The following is a 15774-nucleotide window of genomic DNA, read 5'->3' on the forward strand; positions in this document are numbered from 1 at the left end:
TTTTTAGGGGGGAGCCCTCCCTAAAAAAACACACCAAGCTGTGTCCTGGGGTCGGCCAGCACCGCTGAGCACCATGTCAGCCCCGGCCCTGCTCCCAACAACCCAGCGTGTCAGTAGCCGGCGCCATAGGCTGTAATACAACAGCTGGGAGGGCGGGGTGAGGAGAAGGAGCTGAAGCTAGCTGAGTCAGCGATCAACTCAGCAGTGCTGCCTGGCGCTAAACAGTGACAATCCTGAGAATTTTCCACGCTTGCCAGTCTGGGCACTTAAGCATAGGCCGGATAATTCTCAGGATTACCACTGGGGTTAAAGTTGCTCTAATGTGTACACAGAATCTGCATTGAAAGTCGTAACAAATGTCTGTCGCTTCAGTGTATTCACTAAACTGAGATTGCTACCAATCTAATCTACATATAGAAACTGTGCCTTGGGCCATTTGTGATGTGTAGCACATCACAAAACACATACTGAAATACGCTTCCGAAATCAGGGACACTGGCCACGTTTAGCCTGTTTTTTATGTAGCATAATCAGTGGCGAGCTGGGCCGGGGGAGGGGGGGGCAGGGTGCCATGTGCCCCTCAGGCCGCTTTATCGATTAGTGCCACAGGCCACCTTAAATACTATATATATATATATATATATATATATATATATATATATTAAATACTAAAATACCTGGTTGTCCAGTGTATTGCCCTCCTGAGTCTCCGAGACCGTCTGTCAGCGGCTGCAGCTAGGGTTGCCAGTGCCAGACTGGTCTATAGGAACATGGCTGCCAGCCTTCTGCACTGAGGACATGTATATTGCAGGAGGACGCTACAGAGGGAGGGAGGATGGGAACACCCCTTAATGAGATTTGTCTTTTGTTCGCTAGTGATTCCCCTGGAACAACATGACAGGAGGATGAATGCTTCTCTCACATGCTGATAGATTTCATCTACTCAATTGAATAACATCTGTTCCAACCTTGTCAGGGCTCCCCAGCTTATTATACTTTGTAGACAAAAGTGATTGGGCACACCCGTTCAAGCGATATGGTGTGCCCCTGCAGCAGATACATGTTTGTGAATTAATAAAATAGGTAGAGGAGCACTCGCTGACTAGATCAGTGGTTCTCAACCTTTTTTCTCTCCCATACACCTTGATTAGGCTTTTCATTTATGAGTTCCCGCTCCTCTCAATTTGAAATATCCACAATACTTACAATTGGAGTGGAAGTGAGCGGTATGCATGTCCTTATATTAAGGAGTAGTGTGCGCTCAGGAATCTGGTCCCTCTGTGTCTGGCCACTTGTTGTGTACTGTCTCCGATTTTCCTGTTAATGCCTGTAGGATTGATGACGCTGCTTTCTTTACCTGGGTAGCACGGGTAGATCGCTGATGTCTAAGAGCAGCCAGGTAGCTCCCAGTGGATTGCTGGTAGGGCAAAAGTACAAGGAGACGCTGATGACCTTGCAGATGGAATTGGAAGTGACCAGTAAGTGTTAAGGGCCCCACCCACAGGGCGATATGAAGCCATTTTCTGAGTGATTTTACATCATTTCAATTAATCGCTCAGAAAATGGCAGAGAATCGCTGTGTGTGTGGCACACACAGCAATTCAAAAGCACGTCCCCGCAGCCCTGAATCTGTCTGCAATTAATATTTTCCTCCGAGTGTTGGACATTTATAATAGTTTTCAGTTTGCTGAGGTGCAGAATATGGTGCTATCTTCTATAATGCAAAAGTTTGAAGCTTACTTTGTGCCAAGGAAAAAATGTGACATATGAAAGATATACGTTTTTTACATGTGATCAGAAGTCTGGAGATGGATTTGATCAGTATGTTACAGAGCTGCAATCACTCAGTAAAACCTGTGAGTTTGGTGATTTAAAGAATTCACTGATTAGAGATAGTATTGTCTGTGGAATACCTGATAATGGACTCAGAGAGAGACTGCTGAGAGAGTAAGACCTAACACTAGACAAGGCAGCGACTATATGTGCAGATCTGCAGAAATAACTAGATTTGAAGCCAAAAAGTTACACAAGGAAGTTGATGGTGCCGTACATGTAATGCAGAAAAGAGAGCCAAGCAAACCTTCATTCTCAAGAATGAAGCAGTCTAAGGCACAGTCTAATAAGGAAATTTGTAGTAGATGTGGAAATGCTGCCCTGCCTATGGTAAAACCTGCATGAAATGTGGTAGACTTAATCACTTTGCCAAATGCTGTAAAATGAAAAATGAAACAACCAAAGTGCATGCTGTTAAACAAACAGAGGAGGTACAGTATTTGTGGATCTGCAGTGCAGATAAGAAAGAATGGATTGTCCCTTTAACTGTGAACGAGATTGTCATTCCCTTTAAGCTTGATACTGGCGCGCAGGTAAATTTAATATCGTTTCAAGACCATAAGACTTTTAGAGTAAAACCTAAAATTCATCCAGCCAAAGTGAAAGTTACAGGGTACACTGGGGAGGAAATTCCTGTGAAAGGTACATGTTTAGTGACACTGAAATATAAGGGACAACAGTTTAAAACATCTCTACTGATTGTGGATAAAAATGTGCAACCAATTCTAGGATTAAGTTCCTGTGAGAAACTAAGCTTGCTAAAGAAAGTTTTTACGGTGACCTCACAAGTAGAAGATGACTGCAATTCAATGTTTACAGAATACAGAGACTTGTTTGAAGGTCTAGGTTGCTTGCCTGGTGAGCGTAAACTAAATATAGACACGCAAGTTTCTTCTGTGATAAATTCCTGTAGAAAAGTGCCGTTTGCGCTGAGAGAAAGACTGAAACAAGTTAAATCGCATGGAAGCCTTGGGTGTGATACAGAAAGTTGATGAGCCTACTGAATGGGTAAGCTCCTTAGTAATTGTTGAAAAGAAAAATGGACAACTCACAATATGTCTAGACCACAGAGATTTAAACAAAGCTATTAAACGAGAACATTTCAAACTACCAACTAGAGATGAAATCATGTCGCAATTTGTGGGAGCAAAATGGTTCAGTAAATTGGATGCATCTTCAGGATTCTGGCAAATTAAGCTAGATGAAGCCAGCTCAAAGCTTTGTACATTTAATACACCAGAAGGTCGATACAGATTTCTTTGACTACCATATGGAATTTTGTCTGCTCCAGAAGTATGGGCCTTATTCTAGTTCACTCTTGGAGGCAAATTCTTTCTTAGCTGGACAAAACCATGTGCACTGTAGGGGGGCAGATGTAACATGTGCAGAGAGATTTAGCTTTGGGTGAGTTATTTTGTTTCTGTGCAGGGAAAATACTGACTGCTTTATTTTTACACTGCAATGTAGATCTCACTTTGAAGAAAACCCCACCCAAATCTAATTCTCTCTGCACATGTTACATCTGCCCCTCCTTGGTTTTGTCCCCCATGGTTTTGTCCAGCTAAGAAGGAATTTGCCTCTAAGGAGTGAACTAGAATAAGGCCCTATATCACAAAAGGTACACATGATTTTTGAACATATTCCAGGTGTTGAAACAATGATGGATGACATTATTGTCTGGGGATCTACAAAGGATGAGCATGATTATAGATTGAGACAAGTAATGGGATTTGTCAAGAAAGTGAATCTAAAGCGAAACAAGGGCAAATGTGAATTTGGCGTGAATACACTTACCTTTATGGGCGATGTGGTCTCGGATCAAGGTGAAAAACCAGACCCAAGGAAAATATCAGCTATAGTGAACATGGAACGTCCTAACAACAAAGACAACGTCAGAAGATTCCTAGGAATGATTACTTACTTAGGAAAGTTTATTTCTCAACTCTCTGAACGAACAGTCCCTCTTAGATCGCTGTTGGACAAAGATAACGAGTGAATGTGGTAACATGAACAAGAAGAAAGTTGGCAAAACTTGAAAGAGATCATTACAGAGCAACCAGTGCTAAACTTCTTTGATCCTGCAAAAAGAATAAGAATTTCAGCAGATGCTTCGCAATTTGGCCTAGGCTCAGTGTTGTTACAAGAACATGAAGATACATGGCAACCAGTAATCTATGCATCAAGAGCACTGACAAGCGCTGAAACAAGGTATGCTCAGGTAGAAAAAGAACTTCTAGCGATCACATATGCATGTAAGCGATTTCATCAAATTGTATATGGTCAAACATTTACAGTGGACCACACGCCATTGGCAGCTATCATGACTAAATCATTACATGACTGTCCCATGCAGGGCATAAAGTGGTCATGCAGAGGTGGGGGAACTCATTTCTCTATGCCACCTAATTACACCCCTCCCTTTCCCCCATTAGGCAAAGGAAGAGCCAATGGTAGGTTTTTTGGCATCCCCCTACAAACTAGAATGCTTTTCTGTGAGAATTACTGTGCACTGCCAATATAAAGGTTAAAATGCTCTACCTCACCATTAGAGGTGGTGGAACTCAGTTCCACCCCGTTCCCCCTCACTTTAACCTCTGGTCCCATGTGAATCCAACCAATGCTTGTCAGACTACAGAAATATTATGTACACTTGCTGTACTGTCTCGGGAAATACATGTACATCGCTGATACACTTTCTCGTGCTGTGGACAAAAGTGAAGGTTTCAAAAGTCTGATGGATGAAGAGATAGAAGCCTATGTTAATTTGATCATAGCTTCTCTACCAGTGTCTCTTGTAAGACAAGAACAGATTAGGAAAGAAACACAATGAAAGTGTTGAAAGATATCATTCTGAAAGGTTGGCCAGCAGATAGGCAAGGCAATAGGTTTGTCATACCTGCACAACTATGCTGTGCAAGATACATGAAGGCCACTTAGGAGAAGAAAAATATAAGCGGAGAACGCGTGAAGTTATGTATTGGCCAAGAATGAACCAAGACATAGCACAGACTACAGCTACATGTGAATTATGTCTTAACATATGTAGTGAGCAACGCAAAGGGCAGCTTTACCAATAAGAGCTGCCCTTTGCGATCCTTGCCTTTTCTGACAGGGAAGTCCAGCTGCGCATGCACAGAGATGCTGGCGGCCGCGGGGCTTGGTTTTTACTAAAAAAAATTTTTTACTACAATTTTTTTAGTACATCCCTCCGTAGGTGAGGGATTTGAAATCTCTCATGCTGAATCTTCCATTATGAATCTGGCACAAATCTCTTGGTGCCCACTCTTGGTGCTCTCATTTTCTGAGAGATTCAGTTTAAGGGAAATCTCTCATTCTGTATCTCCCATTATGAATCTCTGGCACAAATTTCTCCGTGTGTAGGGCCCTTAAACCAGGAAGCTGCGTAAGAACATACCACTACACAAGAGTTCCATATTGACACAAATGTGTTGTTTTTGACACTTTGTAGTAAGGCCCATGCACTTGGATATTATGGGTGAGCTGCTGCTCATAAAGCAGTAATCACAAATTAGAATGCAGCCAAGCACTTACGATGAGTGTATACTGGACAGTGAAACAATAGCAGCAAGTGTTAAGATTTGATGAATCATGAGTTATAAGCATGTTTGGCTTTGGTGATTGTCAGATGAACGTCTGATGTCAGAGTGTGCAGTATCTACAGTAAAGCCCGAAGGTGGTTATATTATACAGTGGGGCTGTTTCATCTGGTTTGGCATGGGTCCACTCAGGGCCGGACTGGGACCAAAAATCGGCCCTGGCATTTTTGAGCACACAGGCCCACCAGGAGTAGGCGGGACCATTGCGCGGCGAAGCCGTGCGCCAAAAAGGGGGTGTGGCCTCACTGAAAGGAGGCGTGGCATCACAAAAAGGAGCACTACACATTATGGAACACACCGTTATGCCCATTACACATTATGGAATACACTGTTATGCCCATTACACATTATGGAATGCACTGTTATGCCCATTACACATTATGGAATACACTGCTATGCCCATTACACATTATGGAACACACTGTTATGCCCATTACACATTGCCGCACACTGTATTGCCCAATTCATATTATGACACACAAGTAATGCCACACCTGGCGTGATAGAGAAAGAGATGTAGTTTCACTCCCTGCCAGTATTTCAGAGACACACAATCAGACACTAGATGATTCTGCTCTTATGTATCGCTACCTGTATGAATCAAGGAATTGTCCTGACTGTTACATTGATATGGAGATGGCTAAATGCACAGTATTAAATTGCTGTTTTACCTGGATAATGAGGGATATATTCTGACTAGGTGTTATGGTAAAACACAAGTATTTTATTGTGCACACTAAGTAAATTCACAAGCAGGTATAAATATATGCTAATAAAGCGTTATGCTGTGGATAAGTATCAATGTAACAGTCAGGACAATTCCTTGATTCATACAGGTAGTGATACATAAAGGCAGCGCCAATCCAACTAGATTTGTGTACTTGAAAAGAGGATTGGGGAATCCTGAGTTTGGCAGCGCCCATCATACACAAAGGGTGAGCGCAGTAATCCACTCCTCTGAACTAGATGATTCTGGACTGGCAGGACCATACTAGAAGCTACTCATATATATATATATGATAAGATAAGGAGTGTTCCCTGGATATACAGTAGTGGCACATACAGTACTTTATAAGAGCCCTTCACCTGGGAAGCACTGCGATGTCTTTCTCTAACTGGGGCAGCTTCTCCTCCTGCAGTTTTTTAGGCCAGGTGCTGATTGGGGAGTGAGACAGCCAGCCCAGGAGCCGCATCAAAACTCCAGTCCCAGCAGCAGTACAGAGGGGAGGTGGTGGCGCTGGCGCCCTGTGTGTCAGTGTCAGTGCGGCAGGGACCGCTGGCAGCAGTAGTCATGTAAGATGACAAATCTGAGCCCTCGTCACCAGGCGTGTGGTGTGATCTGCATCCAATCAGAGGGCTAAAAGTCGCCGCGGCTCAACCAATACGTGATCCTTCTCACCCGAAGCGGCCACGGCTCAGCCAATCGACGCCTGCTCTACTGGCAGCAGTACAAGGTGACGCGCTGTTATGTAGCGAGAGCGTGTGTCTCCCTGAGCTGCAGCCTCACAGCGGCACATAGAGCCAGCAAGGAGGCAGCGGGGCGGGCTCAAGGGCGGCCGCTTCATGGCGTCATGATGCTGCTGCGTCATGGCGCCAATATGCTAATGACACGCACAGGGGCGGGGGGTGCTGGCGCTGCGCTCCGTGAATGAAGCCCAGCTGCTCAGGACTTGAGGCAGCGGGCTCAGCATGGAAAATCGGCCCACTGGGCCATCGGCCCTTCTGGCATTTGCCAGAAGTGCCAGATGGCCAGTCCCTTTAAAAGTGAACAGATGTTTAAATAACTATGTGCCCTCTGCATTGTGGCAGTTCTATGCAAGTGCCAAATGCTTTATCAGGGTGACAATGCAACCGGTTATGTTTCATGTTCACTGCTGGACTGCTAAACAGAAAATTCAATAACCCAGATGGACTGACCCGCTTAGAGTCCAGATCTTAACCCCATTGAGAATCTCTGGGACGAATTGGACGTATGTGCTCTAGGCCAACTCAACCTTCTTCAGTGTCACAGTTGGCGTCACTAAAGGTGGAATGCCAAAACATACCTCCTGCTGTTGTCCATGAACTTGTGGACAGTTTGCCAAGAAGCATGTCTACAGTAATCACCGGACATGGTGGACCTACAAATTACTGATATCAATACAATCTTGATCTATTTGCTGTTAGTGTCCAATCACTTTTGTCTCCATAGTGTATGATTGAGGGCATTTAAGCAGGGGATCTAAAATGTTTGAGGATGTACAAATGTGGAAATGTGGACATTGAGTCTGATTCTGGTTCACTTGCAAAAGCAAATTCTCTCTCAAATAGACAAAACCATGTGCACTGCAGGTGTGGCAGATGTAGCATGTGCAGAGAGAGTTAGATTTGGGTCCCCCACCCAAATCACTTCAACCTGATATCTATATTACTTCAAACTGATATCTATATTGCAGTGTAAAAATAAAGCAGCCAGTATTTACTCTGCACAGAAACAAAATAACTCACCCAAATCTAACTATTTGCACATGTTTCTTCTACTCCACCTGCAGTGCGCATGGTTTTTTTCCATTAGAGAGAGAATTTGCCACGAGTGAACCAGAATCAGGCCCATTATCTACTGTATATGTGGTGTGATTCTTTCAGCTTGCAGGAAATTTGTCACCGTCATTATTTAAGTAATGTGGTGTCTTCAACATAATATAAATGACAAAATATGAACTCCTATAAGCATTTCTGAGACATACGAGAAGGTCACTAGCTGGGTGCAGCCCGAATAAAATGACTGTTTTACAGGCAATGGACAATGTGGATCTGAGTGACCCTCCAGCTGGTCTGGAAAGTGAGTTCCGTACATTGCTCACGCCAGGTGCAATCCATTTTCTGGCTCAACTTGTTTCTACTTTCAATAATGATGTTGACAAGGTGAGAACTTGTTTGAGGCTGATAAAGTATTTTATTTAATAATAGATCCATGAGTTTTTGTTCAGAATAAAATGTAGTATTTGATAACATAGTCAAATTAGCACAAATATTCCATATCCTAATGCAACAAATCAGGTTTTGTCTTTCATTAATTTAACTGCGTGTGTGTGTGTGTGTGTATATATACTGTATATATATAAAAATCCCATCAAATGATTGAAATATAATTAGAAGTTGAGTTATGAAGAGCTATGTAGACATATAAGTTGTCATTATCAAATGTCAAGCAATATTGAAAATTGTGACAGAAAAACTGTTTTCAGTGGACCACTTGCCCTCTTTTCCACAAAAATACATTACATATGAAAATGTACCTTATAGTAAGCCTTTGTGCAAAGAGTACGTATTAAATATTAATCCAGCTAAGGTACTAGACACTGTAAATATTACAAGTGGGATAAACATGGTATTGTCTAGTTACGAATGAGTTGTGAGGCCCATACATGTCTTGACCCAATTCCTCTTTCTGTTGATGCCGGGGTCCAGTAACAGGAGAATACCAACATGTTGGAAATATGAATAGGTGCCCATACACTAGGGGGACATCTCCAGGGAGAAGTCGCCCGCAATCTCCGTTTTAACTGCTCGGGAACCTCCCAGGTGGCAGGACTACATACAATACACAGTGGGCACGTTTTAGCTTACTATTCGCGCTGGGGACCGATGTTGTGGCTTTGTGCCTGCGTACAGGCATATATACCCATGTTCAGGCCCGCAGTACGAACTCCTTCAATGACTATCACAGTTGCTGACGCATTTGTACAGATGGGGGCGAGTAGTGGGTGGACAGGGGGCTGGAGCATGGGGACGTCCAAGAAACGTTTCCTTGACGTGTCCACAAAAACAGTGGGTGTCCCTATGAGAATGTAGGCAAGTGGGTGGCTGACATCACAGGACATCGGCATCCAGCCTCTGTTTGGCTATCTCCCTGCCAGATAAGTCAGCTCAGACTGACTTTTATCAACGCGCCTGTGAAACATCATTCGATTGGAAGGATTTTTTGCACATAAAGCTGCAAACAAATGGATGTGTCAGAGAACATCCATTCGCATGCTGTTGCGGGCATTTGAGTGCTTAGTAATCATCAATTTTCGCTGCTTACCGAGTAACAGGAGAATTCCAACATGTCGAAATCTCTAAAGGTGCCCATACACTAGGGGACATCTCCAAAAGGAGAAATCGCCCGCGATCCCTGTTTTAACTGCTAGGGAACCTCCCAGGTGACAGGGCTACATATAGTACACAGTGGGCCCGATTCAGCTTTTCATGTTGCGGCCCAGTATGCAGTCCCTCTGCATACAATGTATCATATGCGATCCCAGCTAAGCCTGCGGGAGGCTTGGCAATGTGATATATCTATAGTGCCCATAGGCGAATCTAGGGGGTGGTCCGGGGGTGCACAGGACCACCCATTAGCCCATTTTGTAGCTGAGGGATGGAGCTTTCCAACGATCCCAGCCCCGTGTCTCTAGCCCCCTGGGAACCGGAGATACAACCAGGCAAAGTTGGAACATTTTCCCTATAGGATAACATGGGACCCGCTAATTCCGACCCCCACCAGTTCTCCCTTCGGCATCACTGAAGCTCGAGGTTGATCTCAGTGGAACCCAAATTGCTGGGCCTTCAATCTGATACCAGGCTGGATCCATATGGGTTAATTGATTCCAGGGATATTGAGGTAAAACCGTTTTTTTTTTTTTTTTCATTTCTTAAATTTAATTTCATGACTGTTTATGTTCTTTGAAGGCAGATTTCTCTGTAACCAAACAAACCAGTTTCATGGGACCAAAATCATTCGAAAGCCAACTCAAAAGTTCTTCAATATGATACTTGTCTCATGTAAATGGGTCAGTTGGTTCTGAAGATATAGATGGTTGGTTAAAGGGGGGTAGGGATTTTCTGCATTTTCTGTTGTGAAAGGGGTATTATTTCAAACAGCCGTGACCTGCAGTGCTCTGAATACAGCCGGGCAGCCCCCTGCTCTCTGCCCAGCTGTCAATGACTGTCACCCCTGCAGCTTCCACTCCAATTTTTCTTCCCGCTTTCACCTCAGCATCCCCCCCCCTTTTAATCATGTGGTGCCGGCGCCCGGCGTGCTCCCCTGACGTCACGCACAATAACAGCGCGCACAATATTTCAAATGTCCACTCGGCTAGAGGGGACACCAGGAGGGGAGTGGGAGTGTGCTCTGCGCTGCGCTCTGCTCCTCTCCCCATAGAAGCAGCTGCACCGCTCTCCATCTCTCCCTGCAGCAGCAGCGAAGGCTCATATAAAAATTTACAGTAAGTGGCACTTTTGGGGGCATTGCTTAAGGGACGCTACAAGTGGCGGTATGTGGGGGCATTATGCATAATGTGTGGCTTAATGTGTAAGGGGCATTACGGTGTGCAGCATCATGTGTAAGCGGCATTATGTGTGCTGCATCATGTGTAAGGGACATTATGTGTGCAGCATCATGTGTAATGGGTACTATGGTGCGCGGCATCATGTGTAATGGGTACTATGGTGTGTGGCATCATGTGTAATGGGTACTATGGTGTGCGGCATCATGTGTAATGGGTACTATGGTGTGCGGCATCATGTGTAATGGGTACTATGGTGCCATCAAGCAAGAACCCCCTAGCAATGAGCACGTAGGTAAGCAGCACTTATGTGGCAAATATGTAATGGGCATAACGGTTTGTTATATAGTATGTAATGGGCATCATGATGTGTGGCACAATGTGTAATGGGCATTATGGTGTGTGCGTGGCCTTATGTGAAAGTGGCATTACGGCGTGTGGCTTTATGTGTAATGGGTATTACAGAGTTTGCTAAAATGTGTTATGGGCATTACTGTGTATGGTCTAAAGTGTAACACCACACCCCTTTTTATGATGCCACGCCTCCTTCCCACGAGGCCATGCCCCTTTTTGCCGCGCGGCTTCGCCGCGCTAAGGTCCCCCTACTGTTGTGTCTAGATTTGGGACCACCCATTACCATAATTCTAGATTCGCCTATGATAGTGCCCCGCATGCGATCTTCAGGCTAGGATGCCTGTAGGACCGGGGATTGCATCAGACCTGATGTCAAGCAAATGTGACTTTGACACTTTTTATCCGATTTCTGGCTGTACTTGGATGAAAAGTGGCCAAATAATGTGGAATCAGCATAGTGTATGGGCACCTTAAGTCTCTGATTCTGACTTAAAAATTTTGGGATCAGTTAAACAGAGAATTTAAACATGCTGAATGTCCCTAAGTATTGCAGTTGTCAACTGATGAGAGATCAAAGCAGAAACTACGTCTGAGAATCACTTCACTAGATTTCTATTAATTTGCTATGCTTCCTAGGTAATCAGTTCTCTTGTGAAAATGAAAAAAAAAAAATCTAACAGATTGTATTATATGTTACATATTTAATTGTATCTGCAGTTCTTCGGCATCTAATATTAACTGGTTGTGGTAAATGAATAGCAAAAATTATTCATTGTTAGTTGATATGTTAAATAGAAGATTTAACAGAGCTTAGATCTCTGTGTTGTATGAATAGTTTTGCTATGTATGTGAACATTTTTGTGATATATTACAGATTTTGTGGCATCGGACAGCACGGAAGGCTAATCTTGACTTGAATAATAGCTATCCTGACTTTTCATTGGACACTGCTCATATTAGGCATGACACAAGTTGGAAAGTAGCGGCGGTTCCTGACAGACTACAGAACAGACATGTAGATATTGGAGACACGGCACCATGCCAAACAGAACGATTTCACAGGGCTCTGCTGTCCTCTGCACAAGGAATTCAGGTGCAAAGAAAAAAAAATAATATATATATATTTATGTTTGCAACAGATAAAATTAAGAAACAGGCATTTTCTTGTAGTCTCGTGTATATCCCTTCAACTCTTCCTACCTACCTTTATTATACCGTCATGTGGTTACCAATGTGAAAACATTTTTCTACATTTCAGACTAAATTATGTAATGGATCTCAATTAAACCCTTGCACTGGTTATGTCCAATTTAGTAAGGACATTTTTGGGTACTTGTGTATTATCTGGGCGCCCGATTTTCTTCATCGCACCTTTAAATCGCATTGTATCACATCGCATACAATCATATTGCATGCGATGCGACGCGATTTGACGTGATGTACAGGCACCCAGATGCCTGTTTCATATGTGAAATGGCCCCCCAGACCACATTCTTAATTGTATAATTGATGGCTAAATGCCCTCCATTGTTAACGCCACCCCACTATCAACGCCAACTCGAAGCGTGGTGAGCGCAGCGAGCCCGCGAGGGGCGGCGGTACGCGTCCTCCGACCTTTTCATACCCCCACTATCCACGTCAGCGTGGAGTTGATTCTATGTAGTGTGGCGAGCGCAGCGAGCCACCGAGCCTGAAGCGTGGCGAGCGCACGCGAATTTCATGTGAAGTAATATGCGTCCCCTCACGGGGCTTGCATGCGCTCGCCACGCTTCGGGCTCGGTGGCTCGCTGCGCTCGCCACACTATATAAAATCAACTCCACGCTGACGTGGATAGTGGGGGTATGAAAAGGTCAGAGGACGCGTACCGCCGCCCCCGTGGGCTCGCTGCGCTCGCCACGCTTCGGGTTGGCATTGATAGTGGGGTGGCGTTAACAATGGGGGCATTTAGCCATCAGGGTGGGTATACAATTAAAAATGGCGTCTGGGGGGCCATTTCACATATTTTACAAGCATCTGAGTGCCTGTACTTATAATAATGGGGGGCATTTAGCCAAAATCGCGTCGCATCGCATCACGTCGCATTGTATACCATACAATAGCATACAATGCGATGCGATCTTCACTTCAAGGGAATTTCAAGGGAAATTGCGTCAAATTGCATTGCATCGCATGCGTTAGGAACTGGCATACAATTTCAACATCGGGCGCCCAGATAATACACAAGTACCCATTTGTGTAATCGTGTTTATATACTTTCACATTTCTTGATTAATTAATTGCAGATTTTAGATATCCACTTCTTCTTTACTACTTTTTCTCCACTCCTAATGTTGCACAAATTCAAGTAAGTGTAAACTTGGGACAAGGATAAAAAAGGAATAAAGAAGAAGTTATTATACAGAGTCTGCAAGTATCAAGAAATGTAAAAGTATATAAAAACTGTTTCCTTTTTATATAAAAACTGACCTCAATTCATTTGTTTGGACTTGTATTTTGTGGCTGTGAGGTAACCTGTGTTAATTAAATGAGCGGCAGGTTAGTGTAATTGTCTGCAGAACTTCTGTACTGTTTGTCATTACTCTTTCTGTCAATGCAGAAAAGTGGATTGCTATGGACTATAACAGATCAGCCTATAGTACTACAGGTTGAGTATCCCGTATCCGAATATCCGTTATCCAAATTATTCCGAAAACCATACTTTCCAGAAAGTGGGGAAAAAAAATGTTTTGCTAAAAACTCACTGGGGACATATGTAACAGCACTACTGAGGACATGATATGTAACTGGCACTATATATGCACAAGAAAATGATTGCTTGGCATTCAAATTCAATATCTGAGATAGTACAAAAATTTTGTTTCATGTTTTGAAACCTTGTTTTTTGAACAAATAAAATATATTTGTGTGTATTTTATGTGGTAATAAAATATATTTGTGTTTATTTTATGTGTTTATACAGCATAAATGCAAGATACTTCAAAATACATCATTGAAATATTAAAATATTCCAAAATACGGAATAATCCGTTATTCAAAATTCTCCTGGTCCCGTGCATTTTGGATATGGGATACTCAACCTGTATTATAAGAAAGGATGCAATAGCATCCCGGCGGTTAGGATACTGAGGTTCATTAATGCGACACAGATACCCAGACTACTACTGGGAGACTGGCATCCTAATTGATGCCGGGATTCCGGCACCAGAATCCTGGCTGCTGGAATGACAAATGTAAGTGTGCTGGGACAGGTAAGGGTCAGGGCAGGGAAGGGGAGGGGTTAGGGTTAGGCTGCATGGAGGGAGGGTTAAGTACTAAGAAGGTGGGGAATTTAAGGTTAGAATGTGGGGCGCAGTAGGGGGGGGGGTTATATGTAGGCCAGCAGGATGTGGGGGTAAGGGTTATGGCATAGCAGGGAGGGATAGAGTCTGGCTGTGAGGGAGAAGGGTTAAAAGGGGCAGGAGGAGAGTAAGTATACTACCTGACCCCTGTTGGAATTCCCTCCTTTGGTATTCTGACCACCTCCGGTCATCCTTATATATCCCCATAAGACAGTATAAAATGGTACAAGGTAAGAGAACCCAATATAGGCCAGGATCTAATGGAAGCTGAATTATCTTCTGGGAAAAAGTCGTAATGACAGATGATTTTCTAGAACTCATCCAATGTAATGGTGTGACTCTTTAACGTTCCAAATGCAAATCGGATACGACTTCTCAGATTTTTAGACCACGACTTTTTCAGATCAACCAGAAACCATGCTATAGTATAACATTGTGAATAAGATGCATTTTATGTTGAAATATGTAAAAAAAGACACGTAGAGTATGATTTATTTTGATAGAAAAGCAAATGTGTTCTTATTGTGTACTTCTTATTGATTTCCAACATCACAGAATACAACTCGGCCCCCCAAAAAAACAGGTCTATTTATGTCTGACTTCATAGAGCTGTTTTGTGTGAGACTTTACTCGTACTCAAAACATCAACTTTTTACCAGGTGCTCTTGTTCTGGGTAGAAACATCCAACTTTTAATGAATTTACATGCTATTACATTGGGGGACTTTGCAAAATGTGTGACTTTAGCAGAAAAATAGGACATTTCACAAAATTGGACCAAAATCATGTTCCATTACATCCCGGACCTAGTTTTACTTTAAGGATGACCCAAGGGCAGGATTCTTAACCCACATTTAAAAAAAAAAAAACTAAATGTGGCTGAATTTGTCCATCTTCGACCAGAATAAAAGTAAGTCTAACCTTACTTTCATTTGCAAAGGGAAGAAAAATCATTTGATTGTGAAAGTGCTTAGACTTGTGGTGGTGCTCCTGCACATGATAATTCTAACTATATGAAGTTACAAAGCAATATTTGTTTTCTGTATATGCATACACACACACACACACACACACACACACACACACACACACACACGTGCATACATATATTTATATAAGATATTGTGTTTGTGTGTGGAAGGGTGGGGGGGGGGGTACCAGTATTTCTCTTGCCTCCAGTGGACTAGGATGAATTTACGCCATTGGTGGGGAGGGATCTTCTAAATCAGCAATGCCCTCTTACATCCCAGTAGTTTTGTGTGTGAAAGGGCACACCCAGATCGTAAATCCTGTGTCTCCGACCCTGGAATTGCACCTTTCTGTGTA

General features: G+C 43.2%; 1 protein-coding gene across 4 annotated transcripts in view; it reads left to right on the plus strand.

The window, feature by feature from the left end:
- Positions 1–15774, plus strand: part of LOC146060378 (malate synthase-like) — a 52052-nt gene that overhangs the window by 1169 nt on the left and 35109 nt on the right. For 3 of the 4 annotated variants that reach the window (XM_083173534.1, XM_083173551.1, XM_083173543.1), the window contains exons 2-3: positions 8226–8354; positions 11985–12203. In XM_083173534.1, the coding sequence (XP_083029660.1) occupies positions 8229–8354; positions 11985–12203 (345 nt within the window). In that variant the 5' untranslated portion in view covers positions 8226–8228. Of the gene's footprint in view, positions 1–8210; positions 8355–11984; positions 12204–15774 lie in introns of those variants that run through there. The other variant, XM_083173524.1, reaches the window with a different exon arrangement.

Source organism: Crinia signifera, chromosome 1 (assembly GCF_055691185.1).
Source record: "Crinia signifera chromosome 1, ASM5569118v1, whole genome shotgun sequence".
Classification (NCBI taxonomy): Eukaryota; Metazoa; Chordata; class Amphibia; order Anura; family Myobatrachidae; genus Crinia; species Crinia signifera.